Below are 26,293 nucleotides of genomic sequence, written 5' to 3' on the forward strand. Positions count from 1 at the left end.
TCATGCAGTTAAATTCATATTATACGGGTTTGAATTGTGACATCCATCCTCATTAAAAAAAAATTAAGTTTAGGTCATCAAACAAGAATCCTGTTTTATGAACCTTTTTATGCTAAACAAGCGCACTTTGTCATATAATTCGTGTTATAAAACTATGACTAAGTTTGTTTCCACGTCCATAGAATTGTTTTGTCCAGAACTTTACTCCTCTCAGATAATGATTCTCATTTGTAGCCAGAGGTGAAACCGTGAGAGGCCAATTTTATTCTATCATCAAATAACTGGTCATGCTATCTTGTAAAATGATCATAACAAAGTGTTAATAAAAAAAGTCTTTAGGTAGTCTACAAATTAAATTAAACTAATTTCAAATGCTATATGGAATGTAATACAATGGGTTGACATCCATGCATGTCTACACGTTCCTGTAAGAGAGCTATGAAGCAAAAATTTGTTTACATGACAAAATTAATTTGAAGAACTTTCCTGCTCAACCCCATATACACCTTTTTACATCCCAGAAGTGATTTTTACTTTTTTCATTTTATCAATTGATAGTATTTATTTATTTTTATAAGTATTGATAGTATTTAAGTATGGGAAGAAGATAGTGGCAGGCATTTTTTTAATCATGGTTGACATGAAATATATTAACATACATCTTCCACCCCACCCAAAAACTGTTTCAATTGTCACAAGGTTGTAGCAGAAGCAGTTGTCGGAACCCGGAGTACTTGTTGCAGTAAGCGTGCAGCAAGACGTTGAGTGATGCCACCAATAACACGACCCCCTAGACTGCGTGCCTCAGGTTGCTGAAGCACCTGCTCACATATGCTTCAACAATTAGCTTTAAAAACAAATATAAATAAGTTTTTCTAAGATATTAATACATAAATAGCATTTGTGTTACAAAATGATGATTCTAATGTAAGTGCTATAAGGATAAAATTCTAAACAAAAATGATATGATTTACTTGATCTAACTTTTTGAGGTGCAAAAGATGAGAATAGATCTATGTTTTACAAGTAACAAAATAAATTAGATGCCTTGTTCATCAAATTTTCCTCTTTTTGAGTTGAAAAAGCCCCATAGTTTGCTTGATCGGCGGGGAGGAACATCTCAAAGTATGGGGCAAAAGATCAAGCGCTTTGACTTAAAGAAAAGAAAGAATGATCCAATATAGAAGTGTGTTCTTTAGGTTAGCTTATATGTATATCTGCTAACAAAGCACATAGTAATTGACCACTTTTTGTGGATTTTCGCGGAAGATACAGTAATGACTAATGACACTAGGTCACTAGAATAGATGTGGCCGACCCTTTTTAGTTTGTTAATGATCCATAGCCAACCTAAAATTTTTGGAACTGAAGCTTTGTTGTTGCACTAATAAATTTAGTTTAAAAGTCTAATTAAAATTAAATTAATGATTTGGCCATTTTTCAAAAGCCTTGGATCAGAATTCTTTGTAGTCATCACCACATCTAATCTTTAGCTATAAACCAAACTTGAAGACCTCGATCTTTGCCCACCCCCCCCCCCTTCCCCTCTATCTCTATCTCTCTCTCTCTTTCAAAGTCTATTCAAGCTACTTGATGTAGGCAAGAAAAGGCTCAAAAAAGCTAAGTTCACTGATTAAATCATCTAAAAAATAGGAGTTAAGGGAGATAAATTGCAGATGGTAGGATATATGTTTAAAGTTCAGTAAAAAGGGTTGTGATGGTAATGAATATCTTAATCATCAAGTGAATTTGGCAATGGAAGATAAAGGAACATGAAGCCTATGTGCTGACGACAAAGCTAACAAATCACATTAAAACAATTCTAGTGATACATATGGAGAACTATTATGCCCACTAGATATAAGTTTTAGGGATTGCTGTGCGTCCTAATCATTAATGGTGGAAGCTTCAAAAGTTTAGGATTTGTTATCTTTTACCATTGGTGTGTTCTAGTGTGGTTATTCCCCTATTCAACTGTTTTGATGCTTACGAAGCAATTAAAAAATAAAAAATATATGTTTATGAACCTATTATTCTCAATACCATATCCGACCAAAACTAGGAAGAGTTATAAAAAAAAGAAAGAAGACAATCATGCTGCAAATTATGGATCCTACCTGTAAAACAGGCTGTAAAATTGCTGGATCAAAATTTTCAGAAGATTGCAAAAGAACCCATATCCTTAACACTTGATCTCGAAGCCCTATCATGCTTTCCCGTTCAGTGTCACTCATCATAAGAGGTCCAGTTGCATTACCATTAAACATTAGGGTCCTCATAAGATCAGGGATAGAATTGTAGGTATCAATAACTGTGCCTAAAACAAAAGCTTCATTAACACGGACTGCTTCTTTAATTACTAATTTCCTTAGGTCTTCACCATCTGGACCCAACAATAGCTTCAACACTGGTTGTAAAGCATCTTTTGCAGAAAAATCTCTATCTTTTCTTCCCTGTACCAGTAGATTTTCAAGTCTATTCCACCTGCAATGAGCCAAAATAAAACTTGGTTTCAGGTGGGTCTATAAAACCAAACAACATCCAATCAAACCAGAAGAAGTACAAAGTTAAGATAGAAACAAAAAGGCATGCCTAAACTTCCCGTCCTTAAAAAGCAGCTCAATAAGAGCATCTCTGAGATATGGGTTTGGATCTGTTAATAGCCTTTTAGCAAAGTATGGATATGATGCTGCCAGCACCTTGAAATTAGGATCAGCATATAGTGCTAAACCTTCCAGTACGGTGAGTGACCTCAATATCAATGCATAATATGCTGGGACTGCAATAACAAGCCATGGCATCAAATTCCAGAGAAAGAAAAAAGAAAGAAAGAAAAGAGTAGTGTGGAAAGCTTTAACTTCTTTAAATCAGTACAACTATGCTGTTCTCAGATTGCAAAAAATAAGATCTTGTGAACTCAAAGAAATCAATATTATGTTACTTTTTTCCCTTCCAAATAGGAGATAATTATTAATTATTTCCAGGACAAGCAAGGAATCAACAAAATGGAGCACAATACCCACTACATAAAATTCTAGAGTATGAATCATAACCAAATCAGCTACAAGATCCACTACATTCATTGCCTACTTTGAAACTAATAAAACAGGGTTCATTGCCAAAGTCTGTGTAATTGTACAGATTTAAAGAAACTTACAGATTAAGGCTTTAAAGTCATTGACAAGACCAGTATTGACTCACCATTAAATGGATATTGATATAAAACAGCACCCAGACCATCCACTATCGTTTTGAAGTTTAGTTCACTCACAGTTGAATTAAGTGCATCATCAAAGAAGTTTCGAAGTGCTGGTACAATTGGAGAAACATCTACATCACGTGACAAGAAATCAAGAGCATAGTAATCACGAGCCATAGCTTCATAATCTCGATTCACCATGTGAACAACATGACCAATAATAGCAGATCTTGCTACTTCTGGTGTCTCACTCATCATTCCAAAGTCCAGAAAGGCAAGCTTTCCATCCGGTGTTGCCAAGAGATTACCAGGATGAGGATCTGCATGAAAATATCCATACTCAAGTAGCTGTCTGAGGCTGCATTGTATACCTGTGTTCACCAGATCTAAAACCTTCAATCCTTGTTTCTCAATGGCAGCTTGCTCATTTAATTTGACTCCATCAACCCAATCCATTGTCAATACTTTGCCGCTGGTATAATCCCAGAAAATATCTGGGACAAGGACTTCTTCCTTGTCAGCATACAATTTCTTAAACCGCCTTGCATTCTGACCCTCCTGCAGTGACCTGTCAAAATTATCATTCAACCCCGAGAGAATCTTATACAAATACGATATCGAAGGCTTTAGTGACCAAATGCTCTGTCTTTTTAACAACAATACTAACCTGCACATAGTTGAGCTCTTGATAAACTCTTCTCGCAAATTCATCAATAAGTGCAACGACATCACTGGAAATTATGTCAACATATTTATTTACTAGAAATCCTAGACCTCTTATCAGGTAGAAGTCAAGTCCTATAGCTTCTTCAATACCCGGGCGTTGCACCTTTACAGCAACAATCTGTCCAGAATACTTCAGTTGAGCTTTATAAACTTGACCTAAACTTGCCGCTGCAATTGGTTGTGGAGATATGGATGAGTAAATGGAGTCAAGTGATAGTTCCAACTCCCTCTCAATGCATGCAAATGCCTCTTCGTCTGGGAATGTCGGTAAAGCATCCTGCTCAGTCACAAATAAGAGTGATATTTGTCTTAGCATCTAATATAAATCTCAACATATTTGTCTATGGAGTAGAAACCACGACAAAGGATTTCACCACAAAACTCAAATTCTTTGTTTAATGAACTTTCACCTCATTTGCATAACTTCGTCAAATAAATGGCACAAAACCACATAATTTTTTCAAGACTCGGGGACGCAGAGAGGTAACTGGTAGGCAGCTGAAGAAGCTGATTCCCAGAGTCAAAACCCTATTGCTTTTGGTGGAAGGCACTTGCCATCGCACCAAGTCTTGACCTCTAATCCAAAACTAAAACATACAAATAAATGAATTTAATAGAAAATCAACATCATTTAGACAATTTTAGAGCATTATAGCACTTGCAGACAACAACAACAAAAAACCAGGATAATGTCATGATGCCACTGGACCCATACATGAAAAAGTAATGTGAGTTACATTTCTTTAACCAATAAATTAGATTACTTTACAAGACCACGTGAATTTAATACCATAAATTTCACTTATCCTATGATATGTGAAGCCTAAACTTTAAAATTAAGTTAATTACGTAAAGTAAACCAACAGAAACAAGCTTTCCTCAAAATTGAAAAAGGAAAGAAAAAATTTTCATCATACTTGAAGTTCAGAGAGCTCCTCGAGATACTCAGGTGGACATATATCAGGCCTAGTGGACAAGCCCTGACCCAGTTTCACAAAAGTAGGACCCAATCGAGTGAAAATTCGTCTCAGCTCAGTGGCCCTCAGTCTTTTATTTTGATTCAGCACACCATTCCTTTGGTCTATCGCTAGCTTTAACCCAAACGAACCCAGCGCAATCAAAATTTGCAGAGTCCTCCGCAATACCTAATCACAAACAATCATAACCAATAATCACATAGTATTAAGATAATATATATCACATAGTTGACGAAATTGAAGAAAACCTTGATTGGGCGAGTGTTGTATTTGAGGGCAAGAAGTTGGGGGCTATAGACGGTGGCATTGGCGGCACGAGCCATGGCTCTAGCCTCGGCCTGAATATCTTTGGCTCGATCCAGGCCTTTTCTATAGATAAGCTGTGAGTTGTCACTGTTACTGTTGTTGTTGTTGTTGTTGTTGTCATCTCTCACAGTAACAGCAGCAGGCACTATTCTTGGTCTCGATTCAACCAGAGCCGCTCTAGTCTTAAATAACCTTACTCTTCTGCTTCTGCCTCTGCCTCTATGAAAAAACGGTTGACCAGCTCCAATTCCAACTCCAGCTCCAACGGCAACGACAAGACTCATGGCTGTGTGGGGAACTGGGTTGGAAGGCAAATGGCAAGTGGCTAATGGATGAGTAGAAAAGCCAACCCAAATTTAGTCACTATTAAGGCTGAGTCGGCTTCGGATGTCTATTTTTTTGTTGGTGTGTAAGTTTAGTTAAGCTGCCGAGTGGTCATGTCATGTGGTAGTGGTGTTTTCAATTTTTAATTATTTTTCAATAAATTGACCAACTACCAGTACCACCCATGCCCATGTGTATGCTCCAGCCTCCAGTGGATCTGGTTGACTCTTTGGCTCGTTCCATACCACAAAATTGTAGCGTGCGACTCTTTCTGTTTGTTGAAAAAAAATTTAGTGTGAAACAGATTTTTGAAGCTATCTTCCCATTACGTGGCGAGACTAGATAGTTTTATAATTTGTGCATAGAAAACCATTTTAAGAAATTTTTTTGTGAAAAAATAAAAAAAAGTTATTGATTTTTTTTTGACAACTTTTTTCAATTTCTCATGAAAAGGTAACTATATAATTTTAGTTAGATAGCTTGCTTAAATAGTGAAAAAAGTTTAGCTCAAAACATATTTAATAGAGATATTTTGCATCAACCTATTATGTGACGATTAAAAAGATAATTTATATGTAATTTTAATCACATAACTTGTTTAAATAATATTGTGGATAGTTTTATAATTTGTCAAGCAATAATTTTGGAAACATCAAACTTTGTCCTTAAATAATGGGTAAAGTTAAGGAAAAGAAGAAAAAAAAATTGATTTTTTAAAATAATTTTTTTATATTTTCTATGAAAATGATATAAAAAATTTCTTATAATAATCAATTAACAATACTCCAAGGGTCTTCTAAAAAATACAAATTTCTTAAGGGCATTTATTAACAGGATTCTTAAATAATACATATAGATAGTCTTACAAACTATTGTTGTGTCTAATTCTTACTGATTTTCATCTAAACCCACCACTCATATCACTTTTTCACCTACCAATAACTATTCACCATATATCAACAATTTGTAAAAAAACAAAATTTGGTTACAAACCCAGTTGTAGTCTAAGATTACAACTCTTACTAAAAAGATTAACGTGACTACATATTTTAAAAATTTAACTGTTAAATTGCATGTTTTTTATATTCTTAACACACTTGTTAGATTTTTTGTCAATCAGATACTATTTACTATTCGATTCATAAACTTATTTTTTATGCATAATTTTAGACTACAAAAACTTAAAATTTGAACATTTGATTGGTAACATAGCTATTGATATTTGATTTTTTGGTAATTCTGCAATTATAGATTATATAAAAAGAACATGTAATCAAATAGTGGATTTGTTTAAATTTTCGTCCAATAAAAAAATATTAAGTAGAGTACAACCTAATTTGTAGCATTAGGCTACAACCTAATTTGTAGTCAAACTTAGGTTAATTTTTTTTTTTTTTTTTTGAAATAGGACCAAGCTTGAAAATTTTATTATGAAACTGAAGAATCCGTAGAAACAAAAGCGTCTACATCAAATAAAATGGAACAGATTCCATCCAAACTAACAAAGGAAATAAAACAACCTAATTTGTAGTCAAACTTCGGTTAATTTTTTTTTTTTTTTTGAAATAGGACCAAGCTTGAAAATTTTATTAAGAAACTGAAGAATCCGCAGAAACAAAAGCGTATACATCAAATCAAATGGAACAGATTCCATCCAAACTAATAAAGGAAATAAAAGTCTTGCTTTCTAGACCAAAGCATGTGCAATGGCATTACCTTGCCTAACTGTGTGAGAGAAAGGAAAACTCCGAAGGGAGTTAACATGAATTAAAGTGTCCCTAACTAAATGGCCAAAGAATGAGGAAAACACATCACCCGTTTGAGGAGCCTTGATACCAATTTCTGAATCACCTTCAAATTGGCACAATTGTAGGCCGATTTTAGAAGCAAAAATTACCGCATGTCTAGCTGCTATCATCTCCAAGCTCTCCACATTATGCGGTTTCCGAATTTTTTCAGCCATTACTGCCAAAACCTGACCTGAAAAGTCTCAAACCACAATACCAATTCCAGCTTCATCGCTCTTATTGAACATTGTGCTGTTGAAGTTTGTTTTATACTCACCCAGTTCACCTGGCAGCCACTTGCATCTTCGAGTTTGATTTCCATTGCAGGGTTCTTCTCGGCTTGACCGAAATTGCTGCAGAAATTTTTTTGCAGCATATCCAATGCTTCCCAGTGGTAACGTCTTCTCCATCAGCCTGGTTTTGTTTCGGTGTTTCCAAATGAACCATGTCGTAGTTGCAAACAACGTAACTCTTGGTTAAAATAGTTTTTGGTTTTAACAATTTTTTACAGGGCATGACTTAGATATAACTTTTTTATTGACTTATTAAACGAGGGCATGTCCTTTCTCCCCCCCCCCCCCCCAAAAAAAAAAAAATGAGGGCATGTCGGTGGCTTTCCAAAATGTAATTAGTGACTTTTAGAGCATCTACTTCAGTTGGTGGATACTTTTCTATAATACAAAAACTCCTTCATTTTACACATTTTGGCCAAAAAAATACCCACATCAGTGGGTGTAAAGTTGTGCATAATTATACAAATGCTACAGTGACCGTGCATATATGCACGGTCACTATAGCTTGTGTATTTACTATTTTAATAATTTCTTCTCTCTCCTATGTTTGACTCTCATCTCAACTCTATCTTTTTCTCATCTCAACTTTGCAAAGCCGATCAACTTCTCCTTCTTCTTCAAAATCTCAGGCTTCAAAGACGAAGACAACGATAACTCGACGGAGATCTTGCGTGCCACAGATTGAGTTCGATCGGCGAGTAAGTTGGGAACGCCGATCTGCCTCTCCGATCCAACAATTCGTTTGGAAACGGAGACGGTGATGGAGAATTGATCAGACATGGAGGGCGAAGCTCGTTACTACCTAGACAGCTCCAGCGCCTCCTCTGATGCCATGGGGTTTTTGTGTGGGACTGACGTCTCGAACTCCAGCATCACCGAGGATTGAGACGATGAGAGTCATTGATGAGGGGTTTAGGGGTCTCGATTTTCTGTGGGGTTTGGAATTTTTGTTTGGATTTTCTATGGGGTGATGGTGGTTGATGATTGTGGGTTGATGGTGTTGGGTGGATGGGTGGGTTTGATGGAGGCGGCTGGGTGGCTAGTGGCTGGGTGTGGGTGATTTTGGGTTTGTGTTTGGTCTGTGAGAGGGTACCAGAGAGGAGGAGAGGGAAGAAAATAATAAAAAATGTAAAAAGAATGAATATTTTATTGAATAAATGTGTAGAAAAGATAAACTGATATGAGTGTTTTGTAAAAGTGAATGTATAAAATAGAAAAAGTAGGTTTTTTCTTGCAAAATAGACAAAAAATTTGCACGAACTAATATGGTTGCTCTTAGTTAGCACGTTTTCCAAATGATAGTTGGGAATTGTGAAGTGCAATGTTGAAAATGTAATAAAGAGACCAAGTTACTTTCACTTTTTTTTTTTCTCATCTTTGATGAGAAATAATCTAACTTTACTAAGGAGAAGAAAATAGTACAAAGTATCTTGGGTCACAGACGACTTAATCAATGATGAATTTTCTTCTATCTAAGTTACAAAATTATCAAATTTTTTAGCATTTTTATCCTTAAATTACCCTTACTTATCATTATATATAACATTTATTATGACACATATATACAAGAAGTCATTAATAATAATAATAATAAAATAACCATTTTTTTTTTGAGAAAGTTTCAACCTATGACGTCCTCTCCTGATAATAACTTTTTATCATTAGACCAAGACACCAATCAGTTTTTGGTATAGGTGGGGATTAAACCCCAGATCCCTTATACAACCATTAGAGACTTTATCAGTTGAACTAACTGGAATCCACATAATAAATAGCCATTATTAGTATGACACTTAAGAGAATAATAATTAATATTATTAAGAGTGTAAAACCACAAGTTATGGTGTGGGGTCTTAGTTTGGGAGCAGTTAGGTTGCTATTATAGTCACACTTAGGTAGGAAAACCACACTAATCACCTCTCACTCTAATTATTTTTTCATTTACCAAAAAAAAAAAAAAAAAAACCACAAGTATGATAGAATTTCTATTTATATGTACTGTCAATTTTGATAATTTATACCTCAAACAATACTTTTGGAAGCTGGTGTTAGTCAAATACTTAGATTATTAAAACCACACTTTTTAATAGCTATTAGCCTTTTACCAAACACTTTTAACTTTTTCAAAAAAGTTCGTTTTCATTCTACAATTATTAAAATCACAATATTTTTCTTTTCAAAAAGTCTAGTTTCAAGAAGTTTTGCATAACTCATCCTAACTCCTAAGTTGGAAAGCAATTGTTTCTACGAGAGAAAGTATATATCGATTAATAGGGCTAAGGTTTTTTTTATCAAGTTACTTTCTATGTGTAATTATAGGGAAAAAAGTAATAAGTAATGCTACATTGGATGGTGTCAAAATTATATGTAAACTTAAAAAATATTTTAAGAAATTAATAAAATTATATGTAAATGCTACACTTTTTTTTTTTCGGAAAGAGTTTCAACCTGTGGTGTCCGCTCCTGATGATAACTCTTTATCATCAGATCAAGACATCAATCAATTTTTGGTGTTGGCGTGGATTGAATTTCAAATTTCTTATACAATTATCAGAAACTTTATCAGTTGATTTAACTGGAACCCATTATGTAAATGTTACACTAGATCCTTAATGATGTGAGTAGAATAGTCATTTCACCCAAGGGGCCCCATGTGTCCAAAGTATAACTAAATCTGAGTTGTACATATATCCTTAAAATACTATGAGACTATAGGAGCAAATCTGTAAAGAGTGAGAAGGACCTAAGTTGAAGGCATATATATTCGTTTGGAAACAGTTTATCTATCTTTTTGCTAAAAGCTTTTTTTGAAAAAGTGTGTTAAAGTATATTTGTACCTTGAAAAAAGTAAGAAAAATGAGGGAAAAAATGAAAAAAAAATTGTGAGAAAAAGTGAAGTTTTAAAAAACTGTACATAAAAGTTAAAAGCTAAAAGCTAATGTTAAAAGTTAATGCTAAACTCACTCTAGTAAGCTCCAAAATGTTGTAACAAATCTTGTAGTGTAGCCAATGACTAATATTGAGATCTTCACACGAGTAGAGGAGCCAGCCTTTCCCTTAGCCTAAATAAAGAGAAGGGTTGGCCTTGATGCACAACACAATCTTAAGAGGAAGAGAGCATTGCACTTGTATAAGGATTTTCAAATATTGAAGCGACTTGAAGTAGAGTGGCTCTCTACTTCAGATCGTAGCTTTTCACCTCTCTTTTACTAATGCAAAAGGGGTTTTCCACGTAAAACTAAAGTGTTTTTTCATCTTCTATGTTTACTCATCTCTTTTACGTGCCATTAGCACTTATTAGTCGTCCGGCATTGATACAATTTGATGGCATCAAATGTATGGGTAGTTATGCCAACCTAAGTCCAGTGCCTAATGGTTTCCACCTAAATAGTAAAAATAAAAGAAAACAAAATAGCATTAAAGCTAGGATACATAGTACATTGTGCATGTATACTGTAGACCTAGTTTTCATTGAAAAAGAAAAGAAAAGGTTATTATGTTTTTTTTTTCTCCAAAATAGATTATTAAAATAAGCTAAAATAAATAATGATACTTTTCATTGGCCCAATTGAAAAGATTCTTTGATCTTTCAAGTTTAGGAGTGTTGAGTGCGTATGGATTTTACTTATTTTTGGTAATTTATTTGCATAATATTTATCAAAATATATAAGTTTTTGGCTATGAAGCATGGGTGCGTTTCGGAACTTCGGTGCGGGTGCAAGACTCGGTAATTTTTAAAAAAGTAGGGTGCGGATGCGGCGGGACTCGGTGATTAAAAAATTATTAAAAATTTTTTTATTTATATTTTCTATATATTTTTACTATTAAAATATTCTTAAAAAACACATTAATATATTTGATTCACAAAACAAAGAAAGAAGAAGGCAAGAAACACATCTGAGGTCAGAATTTCGGCTGATCCGGCGAATTTCAAGGTCGATTTCGGCTTGTTTCGGCCGTATCGGTTGCTGGCCGATACGACCCAATATGGCCCGATTCTGGCCAAATCAGCCCGGTTTGGCGCGAATCGAAGCCAATTCGGCGCAAATTGAGCCGTTTCGGCGTGAATCGAGCCGAGTCGGTGCGAATCCGAGAAAAAAAAACTTAGACGTGGCACCGTGTCGGACTCGGGTGCACCACCCTCCCAGCCGCGTCCGTGCATTCTAGGTTTTTGGTAACTTTTATGTTAAATATGTGATAAAAAACTAAAAATTAGTTTATTTCAAAAGCTAAAAGTTAAATAATTGGCAAAAAAAACTGAGATAAAACAGCAAAAATCTTTTAAGCAAAACCCAATCGCACACTAGGTTAATTGCAGACAAACTCTTTGTACTTTTGATTTGGTGTTATTAACCTTGTGGTTGGTACTGGATCAATGTCATTTCGATCCCTTTTTGCAATTAATAATCGCAATGATTCAAGATCCTTAAAAAACTGGACCAAATTGAAGTTTTCTCTACTAGTTTTGATTCGGCATTTTGATTTTCTCCAACGCCCTTAGTTCTTGGTTATATTTGGCACAATGTTGAAAATTAAGTATGGGATTTATTGTGACCCATTTAAAGTCTCTTATTTTTTAATAAATGATATAAGATTCGAACCCTACTAATTGCAAAGATTGATTGATGTCTTAATTTTATAATAAGTGCAGTTAGTATAAAGTGAATGTTATAAGTTAAAATTATATTTTTCTATTAAAAAAATTAGCAATTATTATAGAATGTACACTATAAGTTAAAATTTCAATTTAAAAAAAAAAAAAATTACAATGTTACTGACACCTACACTTCAGATTTCTTATGCTACATTAGTCCAAATTTAGTCAGATAATAATTCAATGATGGGAAGACCTTGCCTTATCTTCTCCTAGAATAGCAACCAAACAAACGAAGTCCAGAAAAAGATCCAGGAGATAACAGAAAACGGTCACCCCAGCCAAATGGCTGTGTCATCCACCACCGCAACAGTGTACATTTCCCGAAAAGATTTCCTGACTCAGACGCCAATAAGCGGTGCCATTTTCACAAATTCCATAGCTTTTGCAACCAAGCCACGCAGATTTCACATTAGAAGCTCGAGTGAAGTACCCGCCGAGACTGTTGCAACAGAGGCAGATTCAGAAAGTTCCATTGAAGCTCCAAAAGAACCTCCATCCTTGATTTCTGCTCTTAACGTCGAAAGAGCTTTTCGTGGCATACGTAATCATTATCTGCCTCATCAATATTTGATTTTGCATTTTGCTTTCTACTTGGACAACTTTGAACTCTTTATACGTTTATGTTGAACAGGATGAGTGAGCACTTATTAGTTTATTCGTGAAAAGTTTGAGCATCACATAAATTCTTTATTTTTGTTTATGTTTTTGAAACCTTAATGTTTTCTCATGATGCAATTATTTGATTAAATTCAATTTAGAATGCAGCAATAACAGATGTGGATCACTATGGTCTACTTGGATTACAACGTGGATGTTCTCTTGAGCAGGTCATAACTCAAATACCTTTTTGGATTAATATCGACTTTTTTTTTGGGCAATCCAAATTGATAACTCTCTCTCTCATGTTTTTGATTATACAGGTTCAAGTTGCTTACAGAAGCAAAGTTGAAGAACTGACGGAACAGGAATTAGATGAAGAAGAACTCAACAAGAAAGTGGAACTTCTAAAAGTTAGCAACTGGAAATTACCATTTTATTAAAGGAAATCCAATGTTTGACATATTTATTTGAAAGACAATTTTTTTTCCCTTCCATTAAATTGGGAGGGAAAGGCAGTTCTGACTAATCTGATAAAATTAATAGGAATCATACACAATTTTGTCAACTGAGGAAGAGAGAAGGCTGTACGATTGGAGCTTGACTAGAAGTGAAAATCCAAACAGATATGCTTGGCCCTATGAGGTTGATGAAACACCAGCTACTAAAGACCCTCCTCCACCGCAGGTATCCGTCTATTCTTCGTACTCATCTCGGTCGCTATTGTCACTTTTGAATGAATTTTTATAGGTTGAGCATTGATTATTGCACACTCATTAGCGCACCTTGTTTATGCACATCACCCCTTCATGTGTTAAGAATAAATAACATATGCGAAATTATAGACATTGTATGCACAGAGTGTGAACTACCGAATGTACACTAATATTTTCCCATCTTATAACAAGGGCAGATATAGTTTCAATTTTAGCTGAACACCCAATTCAAGCCCACCCTTTGTTTTAATTCCTTTTAGATGATGAGACAATTCGAGGCATTTTGCATGTGTTCCTTTTTTGCTTTTTCAAAGCAAGGGACTGCAGCCACGGGCATCCATGATTGGTATAGGTCATAATTTAGCATACATTGGTCTAAAGTGACACAGATAAGCATTGCTTTATCCAGATAAATCTTTTTTAATCAAACTAAAAATTAAAACAATTTATTCCAAACACACTATGCAGGGATTGGTAGCAAACTAGCAATCTAATAACATATCCTTAATTAATATCCAAAATTTCATAGGATTTCAAGAATGTGATGTCTAGGAACTTAAATGACCGGAGTATAAGTATAGTCATGTTTGTTTTGATTAGGAATGCGATTAAAGTAATTATTTTATTCTTTTTATGGTTAGTGCATTATGTATTTTCAATCAAAATTATTTCTATTTTTTTAAAATTAAAATAATTCTCAATATGAGATAAAAATAAAATAAATAAAAAATCCTTAAAGGTGAACATAACCATGTCATTAAAAAAAAGTTGAACATGTAGCATAGCTGCATAAGCACTTTATTATAAAAAGGTTTGGCTAAAATTCAATAATTTAGTATAGTGAATTTTATTTCAATTATAAAACTAGTTCCTAAAATTTAATTTTGTCAATTTAAACACTCAGTTTATTAAAATCAATCAGTTTGGTCCTTCTGTCAAAATTTAGCAAACAATGTTGTTTAAAATTTTTTTATTAAAAATTTAACTGAAAACATTCATGAGATAAGCCATTTAATGAATGTTATTGTTTGATGAGTAGTATACTAAAAAAAAAAGTTTAAAACAGCTTCATTTGCTAACATATTTGGATTTTTCGACAAAGTAAATTGACAACAATTAAAGCTTAAAAACTAATTTTGGCAATTGAAGTAAAAATCAAGGGATTAAATTAAATTTTAGCCAAAGTATTTTATTTTAGTTACTCAATGGATATTTAACTTTGGGTATAATTGTCACTTAAAATTAGAACTTTCTCAAGCCCCTAAAGCAAGAATCCATTTTCCTGTGAACGTTTTCCCTTAAGCTATTTACAACCTAACATGGGATCCTAACAAATCTTGAGAGGATTTTTGGGAATTCTAAAAAATTACCACAAATCAAATGACAACTAAATTAACATGTCATTTATTTTTCATGTGTTGATTAGGATATAAAGAAAAAATTTATGGATACACCATTTTTCACAACTATGGTGATAATAAAATTACAACTTATGAACAATAAAACTATATATTATTTGTAATCCCTCTCACATGCGGTGAGTGTAGAATTACCCCATATGAGAATGATTACACAATACACATATCACCCCCATATGAGAATGATTACACAATACACATATCACCATTACATCGATAAAGGGAATATATAAAATTTAATGTCCATCACTCATCATGTTAAAGGTGAAAAATAGTATCTTATTAGTTCAAATTTAAAACTATGTTTGCTGTTGTTTGTTGTTCATACCAAAACGAATTGCATGCGTTGGATATATGTATCATTTCTCTAAAAATAAAAATTTTAAATTTCACATGTATCATTTCTCTAAAAATAAAAATTTTAAATTTCACATGGCTGTAAAACTCACAAAGGTAATGCATATGTCCGGTGCAGAGGATAATAATGATTGGTAACACAATCTCTCACTCTGTCCTAAACTTAACTGTAATAGTGTAATTTATTATTTTGTAAACTTTTACCTGGCAGGAACCAGAGGATGTGGGACCAACAAGATTGGTGGGATACTTCATGTTAGGGTGGTTCATATTGTCAGTCATACTATCTATTGGCCTTAATCGATAGATCATGAATGTCGCATGGGAGAAGCATTTATTTCAGTTCGGAGGAGGAAAAAAGAAAAGGGGCATAAAAATGCTTGAAGCCCCTCAAGATTATTATTAGTATAAGGTTTCTTGTTGAAAAACAATTTTATATGCATATGAAAAGGCATTTTTCTAGAGGATTTCTTTGTTTCAACTTTTTTTCTATTTTATTGACTAGTTATAAGTTTATATATAATTTTTAAACAAAACAAATGAATAAAATACGTTTATCTAAACAAAACCCCTCAAATGATTTTTACTTTAGAATCATTATTCATTGATTTTCTCATACGGTCACCACATTGTTGTGTTGCTTATTTCCACTATCTTTATTGCTTACACAAATTTAATAATTGATTGCATTAATCAAGAACCATTCACAATTTGGCTCAATAACTACTTCTTTTTTTTTTTTTTTTTTTTTTTTTGGAGAGAGTTTCAACTTATAGCGTTCGCTCTTAATAATAACTCTTTATCATCAGACTAAGACACCAATCAGTTTTTGGTGTAGGTGGGAATTGAATCCCAAATCTCTTATACAACCATCAGAGACTTTTCAGTTGAGCTAATTGTAACCCACACTTAATAACTACTTAAACTTAAAACTTTTTATTTTTATTTTAAGAATACTAAGTATTTAACACACACACGGAGAGAGGGGAGAAGGTCTAAAACTTGGTTAACCAGAGGTCTAACCAATTTTGTACTAGCTCATTTCAGGCATACTAACTGAAGTATTGGATTTCAATTTGTAAATAAAAGATAAAAGTGAACATGTATCACCATCATAATAGGTTTAATGCACTGGATTACTGGACCCAAATCAAGTCCATAAATAAATATTAATCTAGTATATTTATTTCCCTTTTATAAAAATTTCCTAATACAAAGGAGGGCATTTTGTTTTTATCTCACCCTCCCATAATATCCAAAGCGAAACACAATTGACCATTCCTTCCATTTCCAATTTCCTTTCTCCACTCCAAGCTTCTTCTCTCTCGGCATCTCGACCTTGTTGGCATTGCTACCTCAATCCACCCCTTTCTTTCTCTCTGAGAATTTCCCTTTTATTTCTCATGTTTTCCTTTTCAATCTCGAACATATGTGATTTTTATTTTTCTTGAAATCTAATGCATCAATTCATTTCATTTTCATGCAGTAGGAATGTTCCCTTAATCTAATCCAAAATCATCATTTCATTTTCAGTAGACATAGTGTTAGTTTGGATTGCATTGAAAACGGAATTCAGCGCGTATGCGATTTAAACAGTGGGTCCCGTGCACTATTCATAGGACCCATAAGTACGGAATTCAGCAAAATTTTCATTAAAATTGGATCTCACTGCACTATTCACACATTTAAAAGTTATTTTGTTACAGTGTTTTCAGTTTTTAGCAATAAGCAATATCCAAACAGACTCATAGGTAAGAGTTTTGAAATTTGTTATTTGTGTGATTTCGGTCAAATGCTAAATTGCTAATTTTATTTTTATAGAGTCTAACTACTAATTTTATGGTTTAATTTCTTTGTTGGAAGAGGGGCTAAAAAAAAAAAAAACCTCCACTCCACAAATACTGTCATATTTGTTTCCACAGTTGTTTTTTGAGAACGTTCGCTCCTGATGGTAGCTCTTTATCATCAGATCAAAACACCTATTGGTTTTTGGTGTAAGCGAGGATTAAATTCCAGATTTCTTATTTAACCATCAAAGACTTTACCAGTTATGCTAACTGGAATCTATGTTTCCACAGTTAAATGTATATAAATAAGCTTGGAGGATTAATTGTAGTCTCCAATCCACTCATTTTGAAAAGCATAATCATATCTGGCTTCACCATTTTAATTCATGAAACAAATTATGGTATGATTTCCTCTTGTTTTATTCGAAGGGGGAAGAAATAAAAACTTTAACACAGAAAAATAAAATACAAAGGTGCAAAACGGAAAAAAGTTTAAGAAAATTACTGAGCACAACTGTTGAAATTGATTAAAAGAAAAATGTACAGTTACCCTTAATATACCAACAACATTTTCAAAAAATAATAAATAAATTTCATACCCACTATCTAAATGCACAGACCAACGAGCATATAATTATATAAGATTTATAGACACAATATTTTCAAAATCATGAAAAAGTATATATGCATTAAAAAATCGTAGTATTCAAGCGAAAATTTGATTTGCACTTCTACTGTATGCAAAATTAAAAAAATTCAAGCATATATGTTGCCTATCTCACTACCCCAACCAGATTATATAATACAAAATTGTATCTTTCAATAATTTCATAATTTTCAGCATATCATAACCTTTTCAAACAGTCAAAACAAATAAAATATATTCCCTCCGTCCCAATTTGTTTATTCTCTATTTTATTTTGGGATGTCTTAAAATTTTGTTCTATTTATTTATTACCAATGTTCCTATTATGCCCCTACTTTATTTTCAAAACTTTTTTTTGATAAATTTATTTTATGGTAGTTTTGAAAATTTATACATTTTTATAACACAGACAAAATAATAAATAATATTCTCTTAAAAAGTTGGATTTTTGAAACATGACAAACAAATTAAGACAGAGAGACTATATATATAAGCAACAAATATGTCAGCAAAAAGAAAAATCCTTTGTATCCTATTGGCACTCTACCCTATGGTTTAGGCTTAAGCCTCTTTTACCTATTTTCCTACAAACTGAATCCCAATGACCATCATCAACCATCATGAAAATCAAGGCAACAATTGAAAAAAAAAAAAATTAAGAATGAAAAGTTATTGAAAGAGAAAAATCAAGAAGCATCTCAAAAATCAAGTGCAAAAGAAATCCTTCTTTACCAGGGCATTAAGCTAATGTCATTCACCTAAAGTATTGTCTTCCATTTACATGGTTCCCAAAAGTTACCTATGTTATAAGAATTGTACTAATCAAAAGGAAAAAAGAAAGAAGCTCTGCTGCAGGTGCTCACAGACGGCCTCACTTTCCCTGACGTTGTACCAAAGGTTCTATGTACTTCTCCTTCTCTTCCTTGTCGTAATCATTGAAGGTAATCTGTTGACTAGAAGGAAGATGTCCGGATTTGGATCCGGACGCGGCCATAGTTGTACTCTCACGAACCTGGTAGTGAGAAGGATCTTGAAGAGCAAGACACTTCATGTGTTGAGAGGAATCCTCTTTAGATTGCATTGTGGTTTTCATGGGATCTTCTTCATCAGCCGGAGGAGTTATAACACCGGCTGCATCAGTAACGGGATCACTTGATCTTCCAACCTCACGAGGTCCTAAACTACAAAGACATCTCTCTAGAGTCCTTATGGTACTTGCTTGACTTTCCACCTTGTTCTGCTGCAAGAAAATTGGACATGGATTAGTCAAGACTCAAGCAGAAACAACATGACAGAAAGTATACATACCAAGAGTTCAATTTCATGAGAAAGTTTGTTTTGACGGTCAAAAGATGATTGAGAACTAGACCAAATCCAGTTCTTCATGGACTCAATAAGGGAATGGCACTCCTCAACAAAATCTACTTCAATCTACAGAGGAATAAAAAAAGTGGGTTAGCACAAAAATGAAAAACCAAGAGAAAGACATACATGTCACAAGAGATTTACCTTGTCTCCCATCAATGGCATGTAAGGAACATGCTTTGAGCGTGGAATAATCATGGTTTCAACTTCACCAGAGTCATTCATCACTTACACTTCCCATGAAGGTAAAGATGGGTATTTCAAACGAAAGGGGCAAGCATCCAGTGAGGGGTTTGCTTCTCTAGGATTTTCCTTGAGACTCAAAGGACTATCAGGTTCAATGACTTCAATCTCAGCTTCATCATTCTACAAGAGAGACAAAAAGCATTAAAACATGATAAATGAGTTGAAGAGAGATACACTACAATTCTTATGTATCTTGCTCTTCCACACACACTCCTGAAAACCCATGACTTAGAAATTGAGAACTGATAATGTTTAGCGAATAAGGTCAATACTATTTACACTTCTTTTCATTTTTCCCCAGCCCAGGGTCAAAATTATAGGAAGCGATGAATATCAGAGACAATTTCAACTGTTGCAAATAAAAAAAATATCTAGTGTTTGCTCAGTTCCGAAACCAAAAATTAACACAGTAGGACCATTGAAATAACCTTATGCATCTCATACAAATATCAAAGATTCATTCTTTCTTTTGGTGGCCATGGCTAAGAGTTTAAACTAATCTTGCTGATTAACATGTCTGTCTCTAGGTCAACAACGAAATAATATTATTCTTGATAAGCAGTAAGCACTCGACAATGACATTGTCATGTCAAATAATGTGCATGACAATACTAAGACAGTAGTCGTAAGTTAAATAAATAATAGGCATCAGCATAATGCTATGGATGTGTCAAGTTTTGAAATACAAAACAGAAAAATAATAATAAATAAATAAATTCAAGAAATTTATTTTTTATGACATTGTGCCACCAATCACATTAATTGCCTCCTCCATTTGCAAACTTGTTGTAGCAAAATTGGTAGTACTTTAGCATTTTGAAACTTTAACGTCTACAATATTAGCAAATGACTACATACTACAACTTGTGTAAATCATATAATTTATAAGATTAATAGACCTAATAATGTCAAAAGCATGAAAAAGTACATATGCACTGAGAAATGGTAGTATTCAAGGCAAAAATTTGACATGTACTTCTGCCATATACAAAATTAAAAAGGATTCAAGCATATATGTTGTCTATGTCATTAATCCCACTTATCGACTATCTCACTACCCAAGTTGGCTTATCTCATGCAAGATACTTTATTTCAATAATTTCATGATTTACAGAAAATCCTAACATTTTCCAGCAATTTAACAAGTATAAAAAATGAATAGGAAAATATATATGTGAGCAAAAATCAAAATCCTGCTATTAGGATATTGAAATATACAATTTGACTTATTGCTTAGGACCGATAAATCAGCTTTATGCATCCGGTACAGATTGCAGAAGTTCATTCCCATTTTTCTTTGAACCAAGCCTAAGAGACTAAGCTCACCAACTAGTTCAAGTTGTCACTAAGACATACAAATGAAATAATATTATGTTGGCAAAGCACCTCTACTGCACCATGACATTGTCATCTTTGAGGAGGTGCACAATGTGCTAGACACAAAAATCAATTGGCATATAATAGCCACAATCTCCAAGGGGATTCATTTTTGTTTAGTAAATTGATACGTCTGCATCAATATATTAGAATAGGGAAAAAGGCAACATAATAAGAGCATCCAGGTGCAAATATGATGCCATGCCACAAAATACTTGTAACATAAACTTCGCATAGATTGTCATTTTGCTAGATAATTCAACGGAATAATATTTGATACAAACTAATCTTCAATTTAGATGACATTTTTACCTGATCAAGTAAAACCAAGCTCTCCAAAAGATCAGTTGTGCAACCCAACCAAGTGTCAAGTCCAATAAAAATTCCAAGTTTGTTCTTGTTCAGACTTTCAGGGTCATATGAAATGACCTCTGCGCCAATGTTAAATAGAAGTTCGCCACAATCAGTGCAGCCAAAGAAGTTATCAACCCCAGCCACTTGTACAATTATTTTTGTCCAAGACTCAACCACACCATACTCACTCATCACCCACAAGTGGTATCTATCAATAAGTCCAAATTCACTTTCAACAAAAACAATCATAGCCAATGATCCCTTGAACACTACAAGCTGATCAAAGTGGTAAAACTCAGGAGAAAACTCATCTAAGTCAGACAATAATATCTTTTTGGAATGTCTCATCGTTGACATTGAAAGACAAAATGAAATTACACTCCTGAGTAGATGCTACACAGTGCAGAGCCCCATTAAAAAATAAACAAACTTCTGCATGTGTCTGAAAAATAGATCCAACATTGGGTTCAGAGTCAGACTCGAACGATATTACAGACCTTCTCCAAGAATCCGTACTCAATGTGTAAACCTCGGCCTCAGCCGGCGGCAGTTTTACTCCAAAAACCTCTACATAAGACACAATTCTGAGAATCTTGTAGTCATTGTTTTGGGAATGATAAGCAAGTCCAAGAGTGAAACTATAAGCATAGTGGTAATTATTGTAGGGAACAGAGAGCATCTTAAACTTTCTGATGCTCGGGTTCCACAAATGTAATATTGTGTTAACATGGCGGTTGTCATAACATTCAAGGCAGAAAATGCCATTGCATAAGCTAATCACGTTGACACGATAAAAGGGGATTTTCAACCTAGAAATCTCGGTCGCTGTGTGGTCGCTATTGCAAACAACCGTACGCAGTTCTTTCCAACATGAACCAGTATCATCGTCGTAATCCGTATATTGCACATAACCATTGTTATAGGATAATGATTTGGCTTTGTTGAGGTTGAGGTTGAGGTTGAAGTGTTTGTTAATAAAAAAAGGGGTCTGTGATGACAGAGTAACAAGATTTAGAAACGCACCTGAATCTGATTAAGGATTTCACTGGCAGCCGACTCAGTAACACAAGGCTTTGCCTTTAGTGGAGTGTGTGCTTGTTTAATGGAAAAATCTTGTATGTTCAAATTTGTCATTACCACTAGTTCAAGTTCATATTTTTATATACACTAGATTTATCTTAATCAAGACTTATATGTAAAATTAAATAAATATTAAAAGTGTAACTAAAACTGAATTAAAAAATAAATAATAAAAAATATTTTAAGTTATATGATAAATTCATAATTTGCAAGTTTTACTAAAAACAAAATATAATAATAGATTATTTAAAATAATTTATAATAAATAGTGAAACTTACTTTTTAATTTTGAGACCATGAGTGGGATTTTGTTTAGTAAAATTATGAAAGTATGAGGTTTAAAGTGATACATTAAAAATATGGAAAATCATGCAACACTTTTATTTTTTGGGTGGAGAAATGGGATAGTAATTTTCATTAAAATGATAGCAAAGAAGTTACAATGCTTCCTTAAGAATAACAACAGCAATACATGGTAAATTTTCCTCAAATAAAAAATCTCAGATCATATTGTTGTGTTGATTATTTCACTGTCTTTATTGTTTGTACAAAGTTAATGATTGATTGCATTAACCAAGAACCATTTATAATTTGACTCAATAACTACTTGGACTTAAAAACTTGGTTAATATAGGATCTAAAACTAACATTTTTCCTACTAGTCCATTTCAGGCATACTAATTGGAGTATAAGGTTTTAGTTAGTAAATAAAGGGTAAAAGTGTACACATGTTACTAGTATTAGACTCAAGTCAAGTCTGTAAATAAATTCTAATCCAATATATTTATTTCCCTATTTAAAATTTTTCTAATACTAAGGAGGGCATTTTATTTTTATTTTTTATCTCACCCTCCCATAACATCCAGAGTGAGACAAAATTGACAATTCCTTCCAATTTGCTTCTCCACTCCAAGCTTCTCCACCTTGTTGCCATTACTGCCTCAATCCATCCACTTTTCTCTCACCAATAATTTAACTTTTATTTCTCATGTTTTCTATTTCAATCTCAAACACATACAATTTTTATTTTTCTCGAAATCTAATGCATCAATTCATTTAATATTCATGCAGTAGGAACGTTCCCTTAATCTTTTTTTTTTTTGAGAATCTACGTTCCCTTAATCTAATCCAAAATTATCATTTCATTTTTAGTAGAGGTAGTTAAGAGTTTTGAAATTTGCTATTTGAGTGATTTCGGTCAAATGCTAAATTGCTTAACGCTTTGGTTGATATTTATAATTTGTGACATTTTCAACAAATTATTTAGTAGGTGACATTTTCGGATTTTCCCCATGTCCACCGTGGAATGGCACGAGTGAACAACCTTTTTTTTTTTTAGAATGTCGAGTGAACTACCTTGACTTAAATCCTTATTTTCAAATTGAGGATGTGTGATATTGTTGCTTAGTTTTTGTAAATTTCTTTTATTTGGTTTCTTAGTATGTATCAAATTTTATGTTATTTTGTTTTGATGCTAATGCTAAGAATACTGAGAACTTTGATTAATTTGTTTTGGATTGAGATGATGTTAATACTTTATATAATGATGATCTAAATGAATAAAATTTCACTTTTGACTTTTGAGTATATATATAAAGGTAGTTTTAGAACAATATACTGGTATTGGCTAGTATATCTATATATAGAACGAGTGAATGAGTATGTGAATAGTTTATTTACAGTACTTTGGTTTAGTCAAGTATTGTCTTATTTGTAGCCAAAATGGTGTGTTTTTAGTGAGGAAAAGCCAAAATGGTAAGAAATGGGCTTCTTGTATGATCAAGTCAAGAGAAGAAAGGTAGTGAAAGAAACAATTCAAAAGGGGGATTTGTTTCATTTTGCCTTGCACGTGTTGCCAAAACTAGGGCTCTCTCTTCTCGCTTACTGCCAATTTCTCTTTTGATGGTGGCTGCTCCATGGTGGCATGGTCGTGGTAGTATATCTATATATAAAAAGAGCAAATGAGTATGTGAATAGTTTTTCTATAGTAATTCAGTTTAGTCAAGTATTGTCTTATTTGTAGCCAAAACGGTGTGCTTTTAGTGAGGAAAAGCAAAACTGTTTCAAGTGAAAAACCAAAACAAAACTTATAGAGAGAGAAGGAGGAGAAAGAGTGGTTAAGAGGTGGAGAGGGAAAGTTCACAATACCTACATGATGTGTCCATTGGACCAAGAGAGAGAAACGGATGATAAAGGAAATAGATCAAAAGAAGAGAAGCGTGTAAGAAATGGGCTTCTTGTATGATCAAGTCAAGAGAAGAAAGACAGTGAAAGAAACAATTCAAAAGGGGGATTTGTTTCATTTTGCCTTGCACGTGCTGCCAACACGAGGGCTCTCTCTTCTCGCTTACTGCCAACACGAAGGATCCTTTTATTGTGGGGACAATTTTTGCTTCAAAGGCCAAGGGCTAGACCATGTTGGAACCTTAGGCAATTTTTGTTGTCCCACATTGGAAAGAAAGTCTCCCTCTTTGCACCTTATAAGGCATGAACCAATGGTGATAGAGTACCACTAGTTTGGATACCACCATTGGTTCATGCCTTATAAGGTGCAAAGAGGGAGACTTTCTTTCCAATGTGGGACAACAAAAATTGCCTAAGGTTCCAACATGGTCTAGCCCTTGGCCTCTGAAGCAAAAATTGTCCCCACAATCATTAATTATCAATTTCCCATAACAACTTAAGATTTCAGTTTTTTTTATAAGTTTCTCTCCCATACAGTAAATTAAATTGTCAATATTAGTCATTTAATCTCTAATACCAAAAAAAAAATTTGAAAATTAGATTTCAACTTTCCTTCATTATGTATAACTTTATTCAACGTAAATTAAAACACATTTTACAACTTTATTAAGAGAGTGTTTGGTTCGCTGTAATGTGTCCTTGATGTGATGCACATTACGATGATGTGACATTAAAATTTTTGATTTATTTTATTTTTTCTAACATTATCATAATTTAAAATTATAAAATATATCATATTACCTTAATCTCATCACCTTCCTAAACAATGTAATGTTGTATTATTATTTTGAGATTACATTAACAAAAGATTACAATAATATAATATTACGGTGTAATGTAACATCACGACGAACCAAACACCCCTTAAGAGTTTTGTAACTCAACTAACATTTCCTGATATTTCCAAACGAAGATATCCAAAGTTTAAATCCTCCACCCCTAACTAACCAATTATCAAAACTCATTTAAATAAATAAATGAATAAAAAGTAGATGTTATATAGGCTTGAATTTAAAAACGTAATTAGTAATTTTGTAAATAAAAATTAAATAAATAATATTTCAATAAAAAAAATGGCCTATTAAAAATTATTGTCTTAGGTCTCAAATAGGAGTAACACTTTTTCACCATAACCTATGAGATCATTTACAGTTCCACTTTAAACTTTAAATTTAAACAATTACTCGTAAACTAAATAATTACTTATATTTCCAAGATTTCTAATTTCCTTCATATTTAATTTTTAATTTCCACAACTTCACATATTCACAAAAACTCATTATCATGTGCTCATATGATGAACATGTGAAATTTGAGATTAAGTATAATGAAAATTAAATCAATTGTACCAGTTGAGAAACTTTACAACGAACTCTAGTTCAAGAGGCTGCTTGTGCTTGTTCAAATTTAGAGTTTGAAATGAACATTACAATTTATAACTAGGGATAATTTTTTAAGTATGGGGGTCCAAAATTTACCATCACTGATTGAGACTAAAATGGTGGTAACTTCTAATTTCTTTATGTAAGGACACAATTTGGTTCCCAACCCCAAAAGATAGATGAACTTAGGTCCAAAGAGTCCAATACAATAAATTTGTAGAAAGTGAGTTGGAAAACTGAGTTTTAATGAGTTAGACAACAAGTAAAGTGGGTCCAAATGACAAGAAAATGAAGATAGATTTGTTTAATCTAAAGAAAATCGTCATCGGTACAATCCAAGGAGATCAGTTTTTATATATTTCTTCTCAAGTTTGATTACAAGTTCAATTCTTGATGGCTACAATGTTTTCCTCTCAATTTCTCGATTCCCCTTTCTCAGGGTCTTCTTTCTATTT

The 26,293-nt window shown here is 33.3% G+C and overlaps 4 protein-coding genes across 4 annotated transcripts; 1 reads left to right on the forward strand and 3 right to left on the reverse strand.

Annotated features, from left to right (window-relative positions):
• Positions 1-319: 319 nt before the first annotated feature.
• LOC115974759 (protein ACTIVITY OF BC1 COMPLEX KINASE 3, chloroplastic) lies at positions 320-5,632 on the reverse strand. Its single transcript, XM_031095269.1, has 7 exons — positions 5,151-5,632; positions 4,843-5,070; positions 3,867-4,202; positions 3,202-3,757; positions 2,593-2,779; positions 2,118-2,484; positions 320-821 (listed from the first exon to the last, which is right to left on the reverse strand). Exons 1-7 carry the CDS (start codon positions 5,490-5,492, stop codon positions 693-695), a joined length of 2,145 nt encoding a protein of 714 aa, XP_030951129.1. The 5' UTR covers positions 5,493-5,632; the 3' UTR covers positions 320-692.
• Positions 5,633-12,457: 6,825 nt separating this feature from the next.
• LOC115974760 (NAD(P)H-quinone oxidoreductase subunit U, chloroplastic) lies at positions 12,458-15,821 on the forward strand. Its single transcript, XM_031095270.1, has 5 exons — positions 12,458-12,810; positions 13,035-13,096; positions 13,190-13,279; positions 13,413-13,553; positions 15,569-15,821. Exons 1-5 carry the CDS (start codon positions 12,552-12,554, stop codon positions 15,662-15,664), a joined length of 648 nt encoding a protein of 215 aa, XP_030951130.1. The 5' UTR covers positions 12,458-12,551; the 3' UTR covers positions 15,665-15,821.
• A 2,699-nt stretch (positions 15,822-18,520) lies between these two features.
• On the reverse strand, positions 18,521-22,289 carry LOC115974762. Its single transcript, XM_031095274.1, has 4 exons — positions 21,091-22,289; positions 19,300-19,521; positions 19,099-19,221; positions 18,521-19,030 (listed from the first exon to the last, which is right to left on the reverse strand). Exons 2-4 carry the CDS (start codon positions 19,378-19,380, stop codon positions 18,662-18,664), a joined length of 573 nt encoding a protein of 190 aa, XP_030951134.1. The 5' UTR covers positions 19,381-19,521; positions 21,091-22,289; the 3' UTR covers positions 18,521-18,661.
• On the reverse strand, positions 19,384-23,146 carry LOC115960220. Its single transcript, XM_031079003.1, has 4 exons — positions 23,062-23,146; positions 21,563-22,161; positions 21,091-21,408; positions 19,384-19,521 (listed from the first exon to the last, which is right to left on the reverse strand). The coding sequence occupies exons 1-4, from the start codon at positions 23,144-23,146 to the stop codon at positions 19,384-19,386; spliced, it is 1,140 nt and encodes a 379-aa protein (XP_030934863.1).
• Between the last annotated feature and the right edge of the window lie 3,147 nt (positions 23,147-26,293).

Source organism: Quercus lobata, chromosome 2 (assembly GCF_001633185.2).
Source record: "Quercus lobata isolate SW786 chromosome 2, ValleyOak3.0 Primary Assembly, whole genome shotgun sequence".
Classification (NCBI taxonomy): Eukaryota; Viridiplantae; Streptophyta; class Magnoliopsida; order Fagales; family Fagaceae; genus Quercus; species Quercus lobata.

Bases quoted from the DNA above. Each gene is read 5' to 3' on its own strand.
- LOC115974759 (XM_031095269.1), bottom strand. From the start codon at position 5,492: ATGAGTCTTGTCGTTGCCGTTGGAGCTGGAGTTGGAATTGGAGCTGGT. The intron at 5,071-5,150 runs GTTTTCTTCAAT...GTTTGTGATTAG, and splicing joins ACAACACTCGCCCAATCAAG to GTATTGCGGAGGACTCTGCA. The intron at 3,758-3,866 runs GTTAGTATTGTT...AGGTCACTGCAG, and splicing joins AAGAGCTCAACTATGTGCAG to GAGGGTCAGAATGCAAGGCG.
- LOC115974760 (XM_031095270.1), top strand. From the start codon at position 12,552: ATGGCTGTGTCATCCACCACCGCAACAGTGTACATTTCCCGAAAAGAT. The intron at 12,811-13,034 runs GTAATCATTATC...TTTAGAATGCAG, and splicing joins AAGAGCTTTTCGTGGCATAC to CAATAACAGATGTGGATCAC. The intron at 13,280-13,412 runs GTTAGCAACTGG...TAAAATTAATAG, and splicing joins AGAAAGTGGAACTTCTAAAA to GAATCATACACAATTTTGTC.
- LOC115974762 (XM_031095274.1), bottom strand. From the start codon at position 19,380: ATGAATGACTCTGGTGAAGTTGAAACCATGATTATTCCACGCTCAAAG. The intron at 19,222-19,299 runs GTAAATCTCTTG...ATTCCTCTGTAG, and splicing joins TGCCATTGATGGGAGACAAG to ATTGAAGTAGATTTTGTTGA. The intron at 19,031-19,098 runs GTATGTATACTT...ATTTTCTTGCAG, and splicing joins CTCATGAAATTGAACTCTTG to CAGAACAAGGTGGAAAGTCA.
- LOC115960220 (XM_031079003.1), bottom strand. From the start codon at position 23,146: ATGGCAACAAGGTGGAGAAGCTTGGAGTGGAGAAGCAAATTGGAAGGA. The intron at 22,162-23,061 runs GTGAGATAAAAA...ATCCTTAATCAG, and splicing joins ACTCTGGATGTTATGGGAGG to ATTCAGGTGCGTTTCTAAAT. The intron at 21,409-21,562 runs GTTTGTTTATTT...CACTTTGATCAG, and splicing joins TTTTTCAGACACATGCAGAA to CTTGTAGTGTTCAAGGGATC.